A 22,840-nucleotide genomic window follows, 5' to 3' on the forward strand; every position below is an offset into this window, starting at 1 on the left:
AATGTGGTCACAAACTGCATCTGTGTCTAATTCTACCTACTCAGGATTGAAGCAAAAACTGGACTCAAAATTTCAACGTGAATCCACATTTGGGTATTTTAGAAGAAAGGTCTTGCAAGAAAAAAAGCATATTGCTTTAACAGGAAGGGGAAAGATAAAGAAACTTCCCTCTGCTTGCACTTTCCATGTTGCCTCAACTCTCATATACAATTAATTCTTACCTGGGTATTAGCAGTCATTTATAAAAAAGAGAAAACCCTTGAGTGGATGGAATCTTACCAAAAATACTATGAGCTGAGGACCCATGCATTCCGAGTGGAGCCGAAAGAAAGGAGGAATTCTCATAAGATGCAGTATGAAAGCAAAGCCCACCACAAGCAAGTTATGGAGCACCATGGAAAATGCAGCACGAATGTTGCAAAGCTTGGCTACAAATCACATGGCTGTAACATAAATGCACTCAGTGCAGCCAATCCAGTTTCATGCAATAATCAGCTTGTAAAAAGGAATATGAAAAACGGTCATTTGTATGTGATTGCCAGATTTGAAAAGATTTTTAATATGGATTTAAACCAGAGGACATACATCTCTCTGCCTAAAGGACATGACTAGCAGTATTGCTGATGAAGGGAAGAAATGCCTTCACATCCATAACAATCAGTTGTCATAGTAATCTATTTATGGTTCAGGTAAAGGTAAAACAAAATTAAACAGAATACAGAGGAAATGCATAGCAGATTGAGTTCTTACAAAGAGTCTCACTAGAAACATTAACCTCTCTTTTTCAGGTGCTGAGCAATCTATTATGCTTTTCCAGAATCGTGTTTCTACCTCAGCTGTGGACATGCTTATTAAATATTCAAAGAACAAAGAACAAAAAACAGCCCGGGAAACAGGTCCTTCGGCCCAATGAGCCTGAGCCGCCATTTTAACATTACCCCCTCCATCCATGACCCTTATCTATTGTTTTATGGGCATCCACATTGAGGGAAACTAATTTAGGGACAATTTATTACTCCCAATCAGCCTAATAGCACATCTTTGGGGTGTGAGAGGAAACCGGAGTACCCGGAGAAAACCCATGCAAGCACAGGGAGAATGCGCAAACTCCCAGAGACACTGGCCCAAATCCATGTGTCTGCACAGCAAACAGTGATAGTCACTGAGCTGTCGTCTTGCCCAGTATCTGGTCCAGTTTAAGCACACACTAACGACATGAAGCACTAGGTCACTCTCGAACATTCAAGAGCAGCCCAAGTATGACCCATCGCGTGTATGCCCCTCGTCAGACAAGAAGGCAGACCGACTTAAAACCTGTGAATTAAAAGAGAAAAACATTGTTATCTTACCACATCCTTTTACCTTACCAGGGACGTCCCAATGCTAATGAACCTTATTTAAAACAATCTCCTATATCCTCCCATCTCCAACCCACTCATGTGCCGGTCTAAGTTACTCTTAAACAACTCCTGCATGCCTGCCTCCACCACCTTACTTGGCAGAGCATTCCATACCCCCACTACCCTGTGTGTGAAAAACCTCCCTCTAATATCTGTGTTATACCTCTCCCCCCTCACCTTAAGCCCATGGCCCTTCGTACTGTGTCTCTAACATAGGAAGTAGCTTACCTCTGTTTACTCTATCTATACCCTTCATAATCTTATATACCTCTATTAGATCCCCCCTCAGTTGCCGTCTTTCAAGGAAAAACGGCCCCAATTTGCTCAATCTTTCCTCATAAACCAGTCCTTCCATACCAGGCAACATCCTGGTAAACTTCCTCTGCACTCTCTCCAGAGTCTCCACATCCTTCCGATAGTAAGGCGACCAGAACTGGGCACAGTATTCTAAATGCGGCCTAACCAACGTTCTATACAACTGCAACATTAGACTCCAGCTCTTATATTCTATACCCCTTCCTATAAAGGCTAACATACCATAGGCTTTCTTCACAATCTTCTCCACTTGTACTGCCACCTTCAAAGACTTGTGCACTTGCACCCCCAGGTCTCGCTGCGTTTCTATACTCTTTATAGGCTTACCCTCTATCATATAACTCCCCCCTACATTATTCCGGCCAAAATGCATCACCTCACATATATCCAGATTAAACTCCATTTGCCATATATCTGCTCAATATACCAGCCTATCAATATCCCGTTGTATTGCCAGACACTGCTCCTCACTATTTACCATTTATATAGATGATCTGGAGGAGGGAACCGAGTGCAGGGTGTCGAAATTTGCTGATGACACCAAGATTGGGGGAAAGGCAAATTGTGCGGAGGGTGTGGAGAGTCTGCAGAAGGATCTAGATAGGCTGGGCGAATGGGCCAGGAAATGGCAAATGGAATTTAATGTTGGCAAGTGTGAGGTGGTCCACTTTGGTAGGAAGAATGGTAGGAAGGACTATTACTTACGGGGCGAAAAACTGCAGCAGGCGACGGTGCAGAGGGACCTCGGGGTCCTTGTGCATGAGTCGCAAAAACCCAGCTTGCAGGTGCAGCAGGTGGTCAGGAAGGCGAATGGGATGCTGGCCTTCATAGCGAGGGGGATTGAATATAAAAGTAGGGAGGTCTTGCTGCAGCTGTATAGGGCATTGGTGAGGCCGCAGCTGGAGTACTGTGTGCAGTTCTGGGCGCCGCACCTGCGCAAGGATATTTTGGCCCTGGAGGGAGTGCAGAGGAGGTTTACTAGGCTGATACCGGAGTTGAGGGGATTGAGCTATGAGGAGAGGCTGAATAAACTAGGCTTGTACTCGTTAGAGTTTAGAAGAATGAGGGGAGATCTCATTGAGACGTATAAGATGATGAATGGGATGGATAGGATAGAGGTGGAGAGACTCTTCCCGCTCAAAAAAGACAGTAGGACTAGGGGGCACAGCCTCAAGATAAAGGGGAGGCGGTTTAGAACGGAGTTGAGGAGGAACTTCTTCACTCAAAGGGTGGTGAATCTCTGGAATTCTCTGCCCGTTGAAGTGGTGGAGGCTGCCTCGCTAAATATTTTTAAGAAGCGGGTTGATGGGTTCTTGATAAGAGAGGGGATTAAGGGTTATGGGGAGAGGGCGGGAAAGTGGAACTGAGCCACAATAGATCAGCCATGATCTTATTGAATGGCGGGGCAGGCTCGAAGGGCTAGATGGCCTACTCCTGCTCCTATTTCTTATGTTCTTATGTACACCACTTACTCCCTCTTCCAAGTCATTTATATACACTACAAAGAGAAGAGGTCCCAGTACTGAGCCCTGCGGCACCCCACTAGTGACAGACCTCCAGCTAGAAAAGGACCCCTCCACTACTACTCTGTTTCCTCTTAGCAAGCCAGTTCTCAACCCTCTAGATACCTGGCCTCATATCCCATGAGCCTTAATCTTTTCTACTAACCTACCATGAGGGACTTTGTCAAACGCCTTACTGAAATCCATATAGATGACATCAACGGCTCGTCCTTCGTCGACCGTTTTTGTCACATCCTCAATAAATTCTACCAGATTCGTAAGGCAAGACTTCCCCTTTACAAAGCCATGCTGCGTATCCTTAATCAGATCACAATTCAGTATTCAAGTAAGCAGATTCAAGCATAAATGGAAGGTCCCAGTTGTAGAAGCATTCCATCGCTCCACAACCATCCTTCTAAAAAAATTAGTGTTTAATGTTTTCAAAAAAAATATACTCCATTTTTGTTTGAGACCAAGGTGAATTATGCCACTTCTGGACAATGAAGCAACCAAGCATTTCATCCATTATGCACTTCCAAGTCTTAAACAGCATCACCAGGTGAAAAGTAAAGCTCTAATATGCTACCAACATGCCAATAAAGTCGGCACATAGCACTTTGGGTAAAACACTCCCATTCCTCACACATGGTCTCCCTGCTGAAGGATCTCCCGCAAGGTTGCTGAAAGTGTTACCCAATGTAGTCTTGTGCTGAATTGTGATTGCTGTGGACACTTGCTTATAATACACTCTACTCCACAGAGGACAGTAACAGGCAGAAGGTTCCTTACTCATCTGAGCAAAATGCAACTCAGGACATTGATGTGAAAGAGGGAAATGCTTTCACATCACCCAGTTCCCTGATAATTTGAATTATTTTTCTATTTAACGTCATGTCACTGCAACAATTTCACAGCAGACACCATTTGTCAGTTCAAGAGAACGCAGAAACAGAAAATAGCAAGAGTACGTCATTCGGCCCTTCAAACCTGTCTGCCATTCAACATATTCATGGCTGATCTATCTCAACCCCATATTCCCATGCTCTCACCATACTCCTCGACACCTTTAGAGTCTAGAAATCTAGTTTTTTCTTAAATATATTCCATGATTTGGTCTTCGCAGCTTTCTGTGGCAGTGATTTTCACATGTTCACCACTACCTGAGTGAAGAGATTTCTCCTCATCTCAGTTCTAAATGGTCTCCCCCGAATCCTGAGACTGTTACCCCTTGTTCTGGTCTCCCCAGTCAGAGGAAACAGCATCCCAGCATCCAGTCTGTCTAGCCCTGTCAGAATTTTATATATTTCAATGAGATCCCCTCTTATTGTTCTAAACTCCAGTGAATACAGGCCCGGTCCACCCAAGCTCTCCTCATATGACAACTCTGCCATCTCAGGATTCCATCTGATGAACCTTTGCTGCATTCTTTTATTGTAAGTATATCCTTTCTTAGTTAAGATGATCAAAACTGCACACAATACGCAATACTCCAGGTGTAGCCTCACCAAAGGTCCTGTACAGCTGCAGTAAGACATCCTTGTTCCTATACTCAAGCCCTCATGCGATTAAGGCCAATTTGTCTTCCTAACTGTTTACTGTACCTGCATGTCTGATTTCAATGGTTGGTGTACAAGGACACCCAGGTTCCTTTGTACATCAACATTTCCCAATCTATCACCATTTAAATAATACCCTGCAATTCTGTCTCTCCATCTGAAGTGGATAACTTCACATTTATCAACATTCTACTGCACCTGCCACGTACTTGCCCACTCACTCAACTTGTCTTAATCACCATGAAGCTTCTTACCATCCTCCTCACCACTCATTCACACCAAGTTGTGTGTCATCAGCAAACTTGGAAATATTACTTTTGATTACCTGATCCAAATCACTTGTATATTGACTGGCTGAGGCCCAAGTACTGATCTCTGTGGGACCTCACTAGTCACTCCTGCCACTTCAAAAACAACCTATTTATTCCTACTCTCCATTTTCAGTCTGCTAATCAATTGTCAATCCATGCCAATACCTTACCTCCAATTCAATGCACTCTCTACTGGCATGCCTTTTAATGAAGTTCCTCAATCAACCTTACCACTTAATGCCTCATACCATCTACTAGACCCACTCCTATAGTGAGGACAGTTATGTTCCTGACAAGGCCATCACATTTTCATTTGTGTTATGTTGGCAAGGATGTACTTATTGTCCAGACTTGGCTGTTTTCAAAAAGAGTTGACCCATATTAACCCTGTGCTGCTTCAATGATAGTTGGTCGGGAATTCCAAGATACTGACCTCATGGTAACATAGGAACAGCGATCTGTTGTAAATAAGGCAAGCTCAAAGACACATCATCCCAATTTTTTCAATTTTTCCCAAAGAATCAATATATTCAAGCACCAATATGTTCCATTCTTTAGAATCCCAAAACCTTTTTCTTTACAAACTGCAACATGTGGAAAGCATTCTCAACTTTATAATAAAAGCTGAAAATCACAGTGACAGAAATATGGCAGAAACAGTACAATTTACACACACAGAAAATGTCAATGAAAGCACAGTATACAGTATGTGAAAGTATACACACCAGAAAACTCCCCTGGGTCAGCAGCCCAAGAGAAAGGAAGCATGAGAAGAAAAACGCCAATTAGCTTGAGAATGAAAGCTATTTCTAAGATTACCAACATGTATTTAAAGCTGCACTCCTGAGTCGTCTGCATAATACAACAGCGATGAGAAGGGAGAAACAGGTTTCTTTCTGCTGCTAAAATGCGTGCACACAAATGTATGATATAACATGGGATTTACGAAGTTTGCACAAACGGCATCAGCTAAATATGCAACGACAACATGCAAAGGGTGGAACAGGAATGAGCTTCATAAGCAAGCACGGCAAAACACTAAAGCACTTTGTATCCATGTGCATTATAAGTGCTTATTCTTACACACAGGGACACACACGATCTACATGCTGTAAACATGGCCTGCTTTTCAAAACTAATCTACAGAGATTAGTAAGTGATAGATTACCATTTAGAATAAGCTTATTGGTAAGGCTACAGGAATTCTGGATTAAAGGATATAAAAGTTCCTTGTGGGGGACATGCAATAATTGAGGTAAACTCAAAGCCATTCTGGGTAAAGTGAAAGAAACGAACAAAGGAATCATGGAATCATAGAATCCTACAGTGCAGGAGGCCACCATTCAGCCCATCGAATCTGTACCAACCACAATCCCACCCAGGCCCTATCCCCATAACCCCATGCATTTACCCTAGCTAATCCCCCTGACAGCAAAGAGCAATTTAGTATGGCCAATCCACCTAACTCACAAATTTTTGGAATGTGGGAGGAAACCCAAGTTGACATGGGGAAAACATGCAGACTCTAACATACAGTGATCCAAGCTGGGAATCGAACCCAGGTCTCTGGCGCTGTGAGGCAGCAGTGCTAGCTAACCACTGTGCTGTCCCAGGTGAGCATTTCTCAAATTCACGCAGGATTAGAGATTAATCTATTTGTACGTCTGATTTACAGACAAATCCATCTCAACATTCCAGAGCTGTATGCAGCAGCCCTTCCAGGATTTGCTGAATATTAATAAAATTAGAAAACACTTTTGATCTTAAAACCTCAACACCTACTCATACATTTTGATTTCTCTCCCTATACAGCTTTTACATATTATGTTCTGAAGAAATATTGCTCAAAAGCTGAGGTAAAAAGTCATGGTCTATAGTGCTGCAGCAGAAAGAACAGAATGTAGTGTCTGGCTGACAGCAAACTTGGGCTTTAAAACTATGCAGCTCCCAGTACTTGCAACAACATGGTGGCGAATAGGAGTTCCAAAGTGATTGAGAGAGAGAGATAGAAGGAATTGTGGGGGGAGGGGAAGGAAGATAGAAAAAGAAGGGGGGAGAGAGAAACAGAGAGGGCCGAAGAGATTGGGGGTGGGGGGTGGGGGGGGAGAGAGAGACAGAGAATAAAGGAACATTGTGGGGGAGGAAAAGAGAGAAAAGGAACAATGGGGGGGAGAAAGACTGAGAGAAAGTGAGAAAGGAGAAGAGGAAGAGAGAGAGACAGAGTGGGCGGGCGAGGGAACAGAGATGGTGCAAAAGGAAAGGGTGTGTGCATGAGGGAGGGTGGTGTGTGTGCGTGTGTGTGGGGGTACAGAGACAGCGCATGCGTGAGGCAGCAGAGATTGGGGGAAGAGAGAGAGAGAGAGAGAGAAGGAACACAGAAGGAACAGAATGCGTGCAAAGGGTCAGAAGGGCCAGACAGGGCACACATGAGGGGACATAAAGCACTTTAGCATTAAAGGCAGAAATCAAAAATCATACAACCCTAGCCAAATGTACTAAACATCAGCACAAGTTGATTATCTAGAGTTCTTTCATTTCTGTTTTTCAGATTGCACGTTTCAGGAGCAAATGCTCCTCACTTTTTTGGGACATGGGCATCACTGATTGGCCAGCATTTATTGCACATCCCTATTTGCCCTTGGAGAGTCACATGTAAGGACGGCAGATTTCCTGCACCAAAGGACATTTGTGAACCAGATGGGTTTTTCCGACAATCAACAATGGTTGAGCTTTGACAAAGGATCATCTGGACCTGAAACGTCAGCTTTTTTTCTCTCATTAGAGATGCTGCCGGACCTGCTGAGATTTTCCAGCATTTTCTCTAATGGTTTCATCATCATCAGTAGATTCTTAATTCCAGGTTTTTAAAATTGAATTTAAATTCCACCATCTGCCATGGTGGGGTTCGAACCTGGGTTCCCAGAACATTAGCCTATTAATCCAGAAACTCAGCTAGTGATATTACCACTAGCTCAATGCCTCCCCTTAATCAACTGTTTTATGATGCAACAGGTTTATCAGTGCTCTGGTAGGTAATATTTATCATTGGAAACACACCCCTTAGCCTTCACAATTGATTTTGCCAAGTTTGATTCCTGTGCTCAGGAAAATCATCACTATCAGCAATGATATCCTACAATCTTTTTAGTTTTCAAATTGGGCCACCTGAAAGTTTGGGTTACAGAGATGTTTAACGAATTTATATATCCATTTAGCTGCACAGAATTCTAGCACACAAAGTCAAATAATTTAGCATCAGCAAAACAGGCTTAAGGTACAATCACATCAAATTAGATTCCTGCTATTAAAATGTTTAAATTGAATTTCATTTGGATCATAGATGTATGTTTCAAAAGCAAGTTCAAGAAAGATTTTAGACAGTGGAGGATTAAGCTCCCTAATTAAGTTAATTCAAAACAAAAAATATTTTACTATACTAAGCTTTCATTAGAAAAACTAATTTTCTGTTAGGAAAGAAAATATCCATTCAAGCAATACAAAGAATAGATAATGTGGCAAGATTAAACAAGTTAATTTGAAACCAAGCATAATTTTATTTAGGCTCATCTCCTCAAATGATATTTTACTTGTGAAAGAGTTTTTAGTTACATCCTCTCTGACTTGCCTGCAATCCACGTCCCTCAGTTGAACTTAAATCCCCTTATGCAAGTCATTCCACGCCTTCTATCCTACCCCACTGCTATCACCGCTTCCGATTCCACATACCAACATCATCTTCTGCCTCTCTGGCCTTTAATGCCTGCACATCATTTAATCCCCAATTAGTGACACACTCCTCAGTTGTCTTGACTCCACTCAAACTCTGTTTAATCCCGTTTTCACCTTGCTACCCCACTGCTTATTTTTGGAAGGCTGCCTAAATTTTCTGCCAGCCAGCCACTTCCATGAAACACCCTGAGATAGTTACGTTAAAGTACTAAATAAATGAGTAACTGTTGTTTGCAATTGTCAAGGAAATCAATCTGCACATGTATGTTGAGAATTTCAAAATAGTCTCATAAAAGACAAATCAAAGCAGAACTTTTCCTAAACATGATCAAATACAAGTTTGGATCCGGACTACAGTTTCATTATTTTAATTTCTCACAGACTATTGCTAATTTCACAGAACTAAAAATGATTTGGTCAATTTTTTTTGAAAAAATAAATTGCATTACAGATTGTATTTTAGGGCAACTACAATGTGCAATGGAACTTGCACACAAAATAGAAAGGAAAAATTTCCGTAATATAACATGTCCTTCCCCGGACTCGTAATTAGATACCATTCTTTGGAAAGTAAATTCAGGAAGTGGAATAGTTTGCAGGTCTGAGTTGCAGTATGTCATACATTTTTTGGTCATCGTTACCCACTAGAGGGAGAAGCTACTCAGCTTCAGATGGGAGAGATTCAGACAAGCTGTAAGTGTGCAGGGATCTCTTGTTTTTACATGTTGTGTCTGGCGTACGGCTCAAACTACTCCATCTTAGCTACGTAGGGGCATTTACACATTTAAACAAGGCTGCACTTCATCGCTGCCAGATTTTCCACTTACCCAGCAAATTTGCCCCCTCGTCCACATCACCAATCAGCTCAGAAGCCGACTGGGACAGTTCGTCAAAAATAGATTCTGTGTTCCGATCAAATGCTTTGTTCTCTATTCCCTGGGTTGGCGTGCTGTAAAAGTATGAAGTCAGAAATTAGTTATTTGATATGGATCAGTGTCAAGATTTCTAAGCCTTCTGGAGTATGAAGCTGCCATTAATATCTACAAACAGCCGAATTGCAAAATAAGTATATAAAACAGCCTTGTAAAAGATGCATTGTACTGGAATTGTAATTCTGGATTTACAAATAAGTAATACATCAACACTTTACAAATATTTAAAATTTCCTTTCCATATACCAGTCGCCCATTGGCTAAAGTAAGGATCCCAAATTAATTTGTGGATTGAAAGTGTTTTAACTTTGCGGAGGGGCACTAAAAAAGCCCCTTCTCATCAGAATTTCTGATGAAAGACAGCAGACTTTAAACGTTAACTCAATTACTCTCTCCAAAGATGTTGCCTGACCTGAGTATTTTCAGCATTTTCTGTTTTTATATTAAATGGAAATACATGCTGATCTAACTGCTGACAGTTTGTGCTCTCAAGTCCAACATATGTAGAGAATATATGATAGATGAATTAATTGTTGAGAATAAACTATAAAGGGGCAATATATTAACATTTCATTATTCAGGAGAATTTAAGCTCACCTCGCTCCTTTATATCCACTAAGGTCTCGATCCATATCTAATTCGGGCGTCGAGTCAATAATGGCTTGAACGTCTGATTTGTCTTCATTTTCAGTCACACCTTCAACATTAACAATCACATGTCTGTTAGTCTACATTACACGGACTTCACTGGATATTAGATTTACTATCGTTGGGGTGAGGGAGCAATTCTAGTACATGTGCATGGAAAGTTAATTTTATTGGTCATCCCCCGTTATTGAGGTTCTCAATTGAAATCTGCATATTCAACACCAATGTAATAAAGCAGAGAGCCGTGGATCTTTATAGAACAAAGGGATGTAATTCAGTCCATTATGTTCGTGGCTGTTTTTTGCTGGAGCAATCAAAATTATTCTCGCTGTCATCTGCTCCTCTCATAGCCCCTATACGTTCATCTGCTTTTAAGATTTATTCATTTTTCCTCAAAAGATGCAATTGCCTTTGCCCCAACCACTCCAAGGAAAAGCATCCAGTCTTCCAGTAATCCTGGTTTGTAAATAAATGTTCCTAACCTCCTCACCATTCAATTTTCATTGAAGAGGTCCTCCAGCTAATAAAGTTTATTTAAAGTTAGGGTCACAAGTAGGCTTACATTAACACTGCAATGAAGTTACTGTGAAAATCCCCTAGTTGCCACACTCCAGCTCCTGTTTAGGTACACTGAGGGAGAACTTAGCATGCACCTAATCAGCACATCATTTGGACTGAGAGAGGAAACCAAAGCACCCGGAGGAAATCCACACCGACACTGGGAGAACGTGCAGATTCCACACAGACAGTGACCCAAGCCAGGAACCAAACCAGGGTCCCTGGCACTGAGAGACAGCAGTGCTAACCACTGTGCCACCACAATGAAGAGCTCATTCAATGGACTCTCTATTAGCCAAGGTTACAGTTAAAAATAGGATGCTCCCTGAACAAGATTTTGAATGAAAAACAATTTTCCAGCCACGCTCGTCTCAAAACCAGAAAATCTGGAAAATGAAACCACAAGTCCAGATATTTTCAGTTAAAACCCCCTGAATTTAGGCAGTTTGTTCAGTTTGGAATGGCACCTATTACATTTTTATAAATATTTTTCTGTACATAATTTGTTTAATTACAAACAAGATCCTGAGGGTAGCAAAGATTTACAGTGTTCATTGAAGCAAGAAATAGGAAGCAGATGGCCTATCTTTAATCATTCTTTTTCTCCTTCACCCTTTTAGTTCATCATTATCCGGAGAGAAAGGAAAAAGGTGCATTTCTATAGTGCCTTTCACAACCTCAGGGCTTCCTAAAGCACTTTATAGATAATGAAATACAGAATTCCATGTTGAGTGTTAGCCTGGATGTGCATTTAAGTCTTGGAGTTGGTTTTGAACTTACAACCTTTCAGACTCAGAGTCAAGAGTGTTACCACTGAACAAAAGTTGACACCTGTAGGCCAATCTTGCTGTAGTACAATTCCACTTGTGCGCAATGTACCATTAACCTGATTCCATCGTGCTTTTCAAGTGTTTGCCTAAATGGTTATTCTCAGCACTTGCTAAGATCAATGATGGAACTCCTACGATCACCACAGTTAAATTCAATTGAATCAATAAAGGCCAAGGATGCAGTCTGAATGCACTAACTCCTTGCAGGGAACTGGCCTCCTCTCACTAATATAGTTGCATAACAGATGTCATTGGGTGTGGGGAACTCTTGATCCCGACCTAAGCCCCATCATTTTGTTCCCATGTCCTCGATCATGCTGCGGATTTAAAACTATATTTCTAAAACTGTTAAACACCTGCAGCAATATTCCCCTTTAAACCCAGAGCAAATACCCACAGATATTTCACTTGCAACAAATCTATTCATCATTGACCATTGGATATTTTGTGGAATTATTTATTCCCACTTTAAGACAGAAGTTATAGTAACGCAGATGCAAACCAGACAGAACCAAAGTTACCAGGTATTAACAGTTACATATTAGACCTTCAGAAGGGGAGAAAAAGATATTTATACTTGAAACTTTGGTATTTTCACAACAAGCTCTTATTTCTACTACCCACACATCAGAGGATTCTCTGTCTCCATAAAACATTTCCATGCTTCTCGCAAGCAATGGTCAACTTCAAGTAGAAGAGACTATTTTGTAAAGTGAAAATCTCATCACCTATAAGGAGGGATCAGGAATGGTTTTGATGTGCCTTTGTTTTGTAATTGCAGACTGAGTTTGTTCTTTTAAACTGTAAGAGTGCCTAAAATTAGGCAATAAGGTTGGAACCATTGAAGAATATTGGAAAGCTATGCTGCAATAATTGATATAGCTATCTTACTACCTCAGCTCCCACACACCTAGCACTACAGCTGTTTGAAATATAAATTCAAGGAGGCACAGTAGCATAGTGGTTAGCACTGCTGTTTCAAAGCTCCAGTGGCCTGGGTTCAATTCCCGGCTTGGGTCACTGTCTGTACGGAGTTTGCACATTCTCCTCGTGTCTGTGTGGGTTTCCTCCAGGTGCTCCGGTTTCCTCCCAGAATCCACAGATGTGCAGGTTAGGTTGATTGACCATGCTAAAATTGCCCCTTAGTGTCCTGAGATGCGTAGGTTAGAGAGATTAATGGGTAAATGTGTAGGGATATGGGGGTAGAGCCTGGGTGGGATTGTGGTCAGTGCAGACTTGATGGGCCAGATGGCCTCTTTCTGCACTGCAGAGTATCTGTGAAAAAATGTAGCAGCTTTAATACACTTTGCCAACTTCTCCTACCTGTCCTCCCACACGAATCCTTCTTCAAGGAAAGATTGTAAACCAATGAAGCATCTGAGTGCCCATTTGCTTCCCTGCAAACCCAACTCTCTACTCAATGCCAGCTAAAGTTGACATTCTAAATATATCCAATTTTCTAAAGTCAGTACTTCTATTTCTGTTAATCAGGCTCATCTCCCCCAGTAAGATAAAAGTGGGATATATAACACGGGGCTGCACGATGACACAGTGGTTAGCACTGCAGCCTCTCAGAAACTGGGACCCGGGTTCAATTCCAGCCTCGGGAGACTGTGTGGAGTTTGAACGTTCTCCCTGTGCCAGTGCAGATTTCCTCTGAGCGCTCCAGTTGCCTCCCACAATCGGTAGATCTCTATAGGTTGACTGGCCATGCTAAATTGCCCTTAGTGTCAGGGGGTCTAGCAGGGTAAATACATGGGGTTAAAGCTTAGGTGGGATTGTTGTTGGTGAAAGTTTGATGGGCCGAATAGTCTCCTTCCACACTATGCAGATTCTATGATTCTGCATATGCCATTGGAAAAGAGATGTGCAGGATTATCTGGAGCTGTGACAATCTGAAATCTCTTCCTAGAAGAAGGCAGTGAGGAAGGAGAAGGTTGAGATGTCATCAACATTAGTAATCACAAATATTACTAATTTGTGATTAGTAATATTCCCTATTGCTAGGGAATATTCCCTTGGAATAAGATTTTGTTCAAACTAAGCACTTACCAATTGCTAACGTTCTAGTTTCCTGCTGTACCTGCACGTCAATATTTTTCTTGCTGTCTGGTTTCTTGCTTGCTTGGTTTAAGTTTTTAGACAACCCTTCAGGCTCCAGGTTTTCCTTTCTTGGAGAAGCTGAATCTCCCACTGCAGAGTCTGATGGAGCCAACATAGGGGTGTTGGGTTTTGTTGGTACCAAGCTGGAGGCCTGGCTAACGTCAGAGAGTTCATCCTAAAATACAAACAGAACTCCAAATATGAAGCGTCTGTCAAACAATAACCAATTACCAAACTCCTCAGCATTAACAGGCAAATGAACTATTGTCCAATCATTCATCCTGTGTTAAGGCTTTTGGGGTTCAAAGTGACTTGAATGCAAAAATTAAAAACAACTTGAGATGATGCAATTTAACTGAGATATACCTGGAGTTAACTGCACAATGAATCTTAAATTAGTACACTGGGGAGGACCAGTTATGTACCAACATTCCAATGCATCATACATTGGTGCATTCTCCCCGTGCTTGCATGGGTTTTCTCCGGGTGCTCCGGTTTCCTACCACACCCCAAAGATGTGCTATTAGGCTGATTGGAGGTAATAAATTGTCCCTAAATTAGTTTTCCCTCAATGTGGAATGCCATAGGCATAGATAAGGGTCATGGGTGGAGGGGGTACTGGTAATGTTAAAATGACGGCGCAGGCTCGTGGGGCTGAAGGGCCTGTTTCCCGGGCTGTTTTTGTTCTTTGTACATTTTGATCAACATGACCAGCAACAACTTGCACTTGTATCATACATGATTAAAACAGTTATATATTCTAAGGTGCTTCATTGGAACATTATCAAGTAAGGCTGATACCAGGCCATATAAACGGATACTAACACAGATTCCAAAAGCTTAGTCAGGGTTAAGTTTTAAGGAGTGTCTTACAGGAGACAGGCAACAGGAATAGAGAAGTTTAAGGAGAACATTTTAGAGCCAAGAACCAAAGCATAGAGTCATAGAGGTTTACAGCCCTTTGGACCAACTTGTCCATGCTGCTTTTTTTTTAAAACCTCTAAGCTAATCCCAATTGCCCCACATTTGGCCCATATGCCTTGATACCCATCTTACAATCTAACTGTCTAAATGGTTTTTAAAAGACAAAATTGTACCTGCCTCTACTTCTATCTCTGGCACCTTGTTCCAGACACACACAACCCTGTGTGAAAAAATTGCCCCTCTGGACCTTTTTGTATCTCTCCCCTCTCACTTTAAACTTATGCCCTCTAGTTTTAGACTCCCCTCCCTTTGGGAAAAGATATCGACTATCTTGCTGATATATGCCCCTCATTATTTTACAGACCTCTGTAAGATCACCCCTTAGTCTCTTACACGCCAGGAAAAAAAGTCCCAGTCTATCCAGCCTCTCCTTATAACTCAAGCAGCTGAAATCCCTGCCACCAATGGTGGGATGAAGAAAATCAGGATGCTCAAGAGGCCAGAATTGGAAGAGTGCCAGGATCAGAGACCTCCAGTAAGTAATTGATCAGCTGCCACATAACAGGCTTGTCAGTGAAGTTAAAGTCAAAAGAATAAAAGGGACAATAGCGGTATGGACACAGTAGTGGTGAACAGCTGTTTTTTGGACTGGAAGAAGGTATGTAGTGGGTTCCCCAGGGAGTGGAGTTAGGACCCCTACTCTTCATGATGTATATTAATCACCTAGATTGTACAGGGCACAACACCAAGATTTGTAGACAACACAGAACTTGGAAGTATTGCATGAAATTTGAAAGGGAACATGTCAAATTTTAAAAGGACATAAACAGACTGGTGAGATGGCTGGACAAACAGCAGATTAAATTTAATGCCGAGAAATGGAAAATGATACATTTTGGTAGCATGAATGAAAAAAAGCAATACAAAATAAAATACATCATTCTAAAGAGGGTTCAGGAGCAAAGAGACTTGGGGATCTATTTGCAAAAATCACTAAAGATGGTAGGGCAAGTTAAGAAAAATCATTATTAAAGTATACAGGATTCTGCACTTTATAAACTGGGGTATAGAGTACAAAAACAAGTGAGTTATGATAAACCTGTATAAAATGCTGGTTCAGTCTCAACTGAAGTATTGTATCCAGTTTTGGGAACCACATTTCAGGAATGATATCAAGGCATTATTAAGGATGCAGAAAAGAATCACAAGAATAGCTCCAAGGATTAGGAACTTCAGTTATATGCATAGGTTGAAGAAGCTGTCTATTGGAGTTTGCACGTTCTTCTGTGTTTGCGTGGGTTTCCTCTGGGTGCTCCAGTTTCCTCCCACACTCCAAAGATGTGTAAGTTAGGTGGATTGGCCATGATCAATGCGCAGGGTTGTGGAGATACATGAGGAATGGGCCTAGGTAGAGAGCACTTTTGGAGGGTCGGTGCAGACTCGATGGGCTGAATGACCTCCTTCTATACTGTAGGAATTCTGTGGATTCTATGAAGCTGGGGCTGTTCTCCCTGGAGAAGAGAAGATTGAAGAACTTTGATAGAGATGTATAAAGTCATAAGGGTTTGAGAAAGTAGAAAGAGAGAAACTGTTCACTTTGATGAAGGATCCAGAATTAGAAGAGACTGACACCAGGGATCCTGGGTTCAATTCCTACCTCGGGTGACCGTGTGGAGTCTGCACGTTCTCTCCATGCCCATGTGGGTTTCCTCCCACATTCCAAAGATGTGCAGAGTAGGTGGAGTGGCCACACTAAATTGCCCTTCAGTGTCCCAAGATATGTAACTTAGGTGGATTAACCATGGTGAATGTGCAGGGTTAAGGGCCTCAGGAGAGGTGAGGGCCTGGGTAAGTTTAAGTTTATGTTTATTTATTAGTGTCACAAGTAGATTTACATTAACACTGCAATGAAGTTACTGTGAAAAGCATGCATGGGGGTTTCAATAGTTAAACTGAGGTGTGGGTAGATGCACTGGTAGTATTCCAGATGCATTCTGAAAAGTGAAGTTAAAACAGCAGTTTATTTAAAAACCTCAGGATGTCCCATTGAAGCATAAAAGAATATATTAATTGGTGAAATCTGGAGTGTACGTTACTGTCACCAAAGTTACAATAGGCACTGTGAAAAGGTTCTCAAACTGAATGGACTGATGCAATACATGAGCTAGGAGGGGGCATGGTAAAGAACAACTCATTAAACAATGGTAAAACCAGAATCCAATCGTGTTTTTCCTATTATTAGCACAAACCAAGCGGATGTGAGCATCCTGATCACAGGGTTCACCCTGCCTTACAACTGCTGCCAGAGTCGGTGATCATTGCAAACCTCTGTCATGTCCTAAATTCTGCTCAAGGTCTCCCATTACATTTCAATGCCAGGGTCATTCTTCCTTCTCTATTGCTACTAATTTTCTTTATGTTATTTTAGTAAGGTCTGATAAGGTTCCCCATGGTCAGCTCACAAAGAAGATAAGGAGGTGTGGGATAGAAGAAAATTTGACCGATTGGATAAGTAACTGGTTGTCTCATAGATGACACCAAGATTGGTGGAGTAGTGGATGAGCTGGAGGGCTCTTGCAGGCTGCAAAGAGACATTAATAGGATGAGGTGCTGAGCAGAAAAGTGGCAGATGGAGTTTAACCCTGATAAGCGTGAGATTAGAACTGAGCCACGACAGATCAGCCATGATCTTATTGAATGGCGGGGCAGGCTCGAAGGGCTAGATGGCCTACTCCTGCTCCTATTTCTTATGTTCGTATGTGATTCATTTTGGTAGGACAAACTTGAATGGAGATTACAGGGTCAACGGCAGCCTTCTGAGGAACTTGGAGGAACAGAGAGATCTTGGGGTTCATATCCACAGATCTCTGAAGGTTGCCACTCAAGTGGATAGAGCTGTGAAGAAGGCTTATAGTGTGTTAGTGTTTATTAACAGGGTGTTTGAGTTTAAGAGCCGTGGGGTTATGCTGCAACTATACAGGACGTTGGTGAGACCACATTTGGAATATTGTGTTCAGTTCTGGTCATCTCACTATAAGAAGGATAAGGAAGCATTGGAGAGAATGCAGGGGAGATTTACCAGGATGCTGCCTGGTTTGGAGGGTAGGTCTTATGAGGAAAGGTTGAGGGAGCTGGGGCTTTTCTTTTTAGAATGGAGGAGGATGAGCGGCGACTTAATAGAGGTTTATAAGATGATGAGAGGGATAGATAGAGTGGATGTGCAGAGACAATTTCTTTGGGTGGATGTAACTGTTACTAAGGGGCATAACTATAAGGTTCATGGTGGTAGATATAGGAGGGATGTCCAATGTAGATTCTTTACTCAGAGAGTCGTTGGGGTGTGGAATAGACTGCATACTGTGATAGTGGAGTCGGACACTTTAGGAACTTTCAAGCGGTTATTGGATAGGCACATGGAGCACACCAGAATGATAGGGAGTGGGATAGCTTGATCTTGGGATTGGACATAGCTCGGCACAACATTGAGGATCGAAGGGCCTGTACTGTGCTGTAATGTTCTATGTTAAAATTCTGTTGAATACAAGTATCATTATTAATAGTTTATCTGATCACAGGTAAAATTCACACACTTTTACAAACTTTTTTTTTCCCCAAATAGTAGGATCATAATGTGGAAATGCTGCACTCATAATAGTAAAGTGTCAAAGCATTTAAATATTCCCCAGTTATCCATTCAAACCGCTATGGTTGTAGTTCAAGGTAGCTTCAGATGAGACGTTTGCTGCTGGATTTTAAATAAAGATGAGAGAAGCCAATTAGCTTACATTAATCTATCAGTTTAGAACAATCTACATTCTCCCCATTGTGGCAACCATTAGTTGCAGTTCCAAATTTACTGCTCTTAAAACAGCTTTTGCATCATTTTTAAACAAAAATTGGGAAGATCATACCTGAAAACTGAGGAAAGACAAGAGGAGTAGATGTATTAAGTACATTGGGGTGGCACAGTGGTTAACACTGCTGCCTCACAGCGCCAGGGACCTGGATTCAATTCCGGTCTTGGGTGACTGTGTGTGCAAAGTTTGTACATTCTTCCCATGTCTGTGTGGTTTTCCTCTGGGTGCTCTGATCTCCTCCCACAGTCCAAAGATGTGCGGGTTGAATTGCCAAGTTAAACTGCCCCCACTATCAGGGGTATTAGGAGGGTAAATATGTGCAGTTACAGGGAAAGGGCCTGGGTGGGATTGTTGTGGGTACAGACCTCATGGGCTCAATGGCCTCTTTCTGTACTGTAGGGATTCTATGATTCTATTCTATGATTAATTGTTTGTGATAAGACAGATTTTGGAGAAATTTATTAAACACATCTACTGTTACTGTTGCTGCAGCTGTATAGGGCATTGGTGAGGCCGCAGCTGGACTACTGTGTGCAGTTTTGGGCGCCACACCTGCGCAAAGATATTTTGGCCTTGGAGGGAGTGCAGAGGAGGTTTACTAGGCTGATACTGGAGCTGAGGGGGTTGAGCTATGAGGAGAGGCTGAATAAACTAGGCTTGTACTCGTTAGAGTTTAGAAGAATGAGGGGAGATCTCATTGAGACGTATAAGATGATGAATGGGATGGATAGGATAGAGGTGGAGAGACTCTTCCCGCTCAAAAAAGACAGTAGGACTAGGGGGCACAACCTCAAGATAAAGGGGGGGGCTGTTTAGAACTGAGTTGAGGAGGAACTTCTTCACTCAAAGGGTGGTGAATCTCTGGAATTCTCTGCCCGTTGAAGTGGTGGAGGCTGCCTCGCTAAATATTTTTAAGACGCGGGTTGATGGGTTTTTGATAAGAGAGGGGATTAAGGGTTATGGGGAGAGGGCAGGAAAGTGGAACTGAGCCACGACAGATCAGCCATGATCTTATTGAATGGCGGGGCAGGCTCGAAAGGCTAGATGGCCTACTCCTGCTCCTATTTCTTATGTTCTTATGTTACAATTTCACAGATTTTAAGCAGGCCATTCAGTGTATAGTGAGACTGAATGTGGCATTCCTGAGAATCTTGCCAAAATTATACAAAAGGGAATTATTTAGATCAACAGTTGGAGCAAAATGCAGATGCCTAACTTATTGAATCTAGAACAAGAAACAGTGATGAATCTTGCAACTGAAAGCTGGTGGACTAAAACTATTTGTATTTCCTAAGTGTAATGTACTCCAAGTAAATACTAAATGGAGCTCTGGCCTGTATGTTAAACAACTCCCACAGACTCTACCCAGTTTCGCCATGACAGCTCTTTCACATTCTGAATTCACAGCAAGGTTGTAATTATTACTTAAAGTGGAGGCTAATACAATCCTGACTAGTGCTGCACCAGCAGTTATTTTGCTCAGTACATTTGGGCTGATTTAAAACATTTAAACATTGTTTACTCAATTCCTGCATTATTAAAAACTCTCATGCACACAATGCACTCATTTGATTGCACAATACCATTTACTATTCAGGACACTGCATTTCCCATTTTTGCACTAGCATGAGAAATTTGACCTTCAGATGGATTTCCCACTGGATCCAATGCCGAGCTAATCACAGTGCTCTCCTGATGTAACCAGCAGCAACCAAACCCCCACTGATCAGACTGCACGATGCAACATTTTGAAAGGAAATAAATACAAACAACTACAGCAACTGAATCAACCAAGGAGTGAACTGTTTATTTTCCAACTATTTCCCTCAGCAATAAGTATTCAGAAATTCATCCATTCTCACGATGTTGAAATTAAAATTCATTAGAATAAACACTTTTTCTTTATTCTTTCCTCGAGATGTGGGTGTTGCTGGCAAGGCAAGCTAAGAGTTGGGGTGATACTATTAGCATGGATAAAGGATTGGTTAAAGACAAGGAAGCAGCACTGGGGCCTCAGCTATTCGCAATCTATATTAATGACTTAGCCAAAGATATGGAAAGTAATACAGTGAACAAAGCAATTAACAAGGAAAATTACAGCACAGAAACAGGTCCTTCGGCCCTCCAAGCCTGCACCGACCATGCTGCCCGTCTGAATTAAAACCCCCATCCTACCAGGGACCATATCCCCCTATTACCATCCTATTCATGCATTTGTCCTAACATATCTATATTTGCTGACAGTACAAAGCTAGTGGGAATGCAAGTTGTGATGAAGACACAGAGGATGCACGGGGATTATAGACAAGTTAAGCAAGTGGGCAACAATGTGGCAGATGAAATATAATGTGAGCAAGTGTATGATTATTCACTTTAGTAATAATAGCACAGCGGAATATTTTTGAAAATAGGAAATTTGTAAATGTTGATGTTCAGAGGGACTTGGGTGTACAAAAATGCAAAACGTTAGCATGTAGATAAGAGCAAACAATGAGGAAGGCAAATGGCATGTTGGCTTTATTGCAAGAGGATTGCAGTAGAAGAATAAAGAGGTCTTGTTACAATTGCAGGGTGCTATGGGGGACTACGCCTGGAACATAGTGTACACTTTTGATCCTCATACTTAAGAAAGGAGCTAAGTGCTTTGGAGGCAATACAGTGAAGGTTCACTCAATATGCCCGAATTGAGAGGGATGTTGTCTGATGAGGGGCCAAGGAAACCAGGTCTATATTCTCTTGAGCTTAAAAGAATGAGAGGAGATATAATTGAAACATTCAAGGTTATGAAGGAGATTGACAGGGTAGATACCGAGATGTTGCTTCCCCTGCTGGGGAATCTAGAACGTGGAGGCGCAGTTGAGAGTAAGGAGCCAAACATTTAGGACAGGTGAAAAATTTCTTAATTTAAAAAGATTTTAAATCTTTAGAATTCTCAGTCCTAGAATAGTATGGATGCACCATCACTGAATGTATTTAAGGCTGAGATAGATTGATTTTTGGTCTCTCAGAGAGGCATGCGATATTGGGTGCGGTGCAAATTAAAGTAGAAATGAAGCCCAAGATCAGCCATGATCATAATGAATGGAGGAAGAGGTCTGATGAGCCGTATGGTCATCTCCTGCCTTAAGCAATATTACAGTCCTCAATTTTATCTTCCTTCCTGTTGAAGCTAAGGGAGTCCCTGAATAATTAGTTCCTGATTTAACAATGACCTTGATCAGGATCATCAGCAGAATGTCCAGCAAATCTCATTTACAATCAATGACCAACTGACCACTTAATACAAGCTAATACAAGTAAAATGGCTAATAATAATTAGGCACTTATCATCCATTGGCCATCCACCAGCACTCAGATAGATCACGGCAAGAACGTTTCAGCACGTGCCATGGGTAAAACAAAAGCAGGGAGTAGCTTGGGTAAGCCAAAACCCGGATTTCTTCATTAACCTTCTGGCCCCTCAAAGCAAGATTCACCTTTGTCTTGTATGGTCTTTTTCTATTGCAAAGTAGGTTTCCCTAAGCTTGATGGCATTAGACAAGGTGAGAGTGACTGCCCTTGATATCAAGGCCACACTTGATTGAGTGTGGCATTCAGGGGCCCTAGCAAAACTGGAGTCAATTGGAATCGGGGGAAGACTCTCCACTGGTTGGAGTCATAGCTAGCACAAAGGAAGATATTGTTGTTGTCAATTATCTCAACTCTAATAAATCACTGCAGAAATTCTTCAGGGCAGTGTCTAAGGCAGAAACATCTTCCGCAATGACCTTACCTCCAGTGGGAGGAAACCCACTTAGAAACAGGGAAAACATGCAAACTCCACACAGGCAGTCACTCAAAGCCAGAATCAAATCTGGATCCCTGGTGCTGATTCAGGCAGGAGCTTCAGACGCTCAATGAAAACGCTGCTCAAACTTTCATGAGGGAAGAAAGGAACAGGAAAAGAACATGCGCTATGTTGAAGAATAGGAATAAATGCATCTTCTTCCCAAGTGGCAAGCAGTAACTAGTGGGGTACCACAAGGATCAGTGCTAGGACCCCAGCTACTCACAAAGTACATTAACAATTTAGTGAGGCAACTAGATGTAATATCTCCAAATTTGCAGATATAAAGTTGCATGAGCCGGTGAGCTGTGAGGAGGATGCAGAGGTCCTTCCGTGTGATTTGGACAAG

At 41.9% G+C, this 22,840-nt stretch overlaps 1 protein-coding gene across 6 annotated transcripts in view; it reads right to left on the minus strand.

Annotated features, from left to right (window-relative positions):
- The window catches only part of LOC145356524 (C-Jun-amino-terminal kinase-interacting protein 4-like), a 315,087-nt gene that overhangs the window by 81,738 nt on the left and 210,509 nt on the right, over nucleotides 1-22,840 (minus strand). For all 6 annotated transcript variants that reach the window (XM_080209269.1, XM_080209264.1, XM_080209266.1 and 3 more), the window contains 3 exons: nucleotides 13,834-14,059; nucleotides 10,343-10,442; nucleotides 9,641-9,762 (listed from right to left, as the gene is read on the minus strand). In XM_080209269.1, coding sequence (XP_080065395.1) covers nucleotides 9,641-9,762; nucleotides 10,343-10,442; nucleotides 13,834-14,059 — 448 coding nt within the window. The remainder of the gene's footprint in view (nucleotides 1-9,640; nucleotides 9,763-10,342; nucleotides 10,443-13,833; nucleotides 14,060-22,840) is intronic.

The sequence above is a fragment of the Carcharhinus amblyrhynchos genome, chromosome 21 (assembly GCF_965287045.1).
Source record: "Carcharhinus amblyrhynchos chromosome 21, sCarAmb.v2.hapA, whole genome shotgun sequence".
NCBI classification, from domain to species: Eukaryota; Metazoa; Chordata; class Chondrichthyes; order Carcharhiniformes; family Carcharhinidae; genus Carcharhinus; species Carcharhinus amblyrhynchos.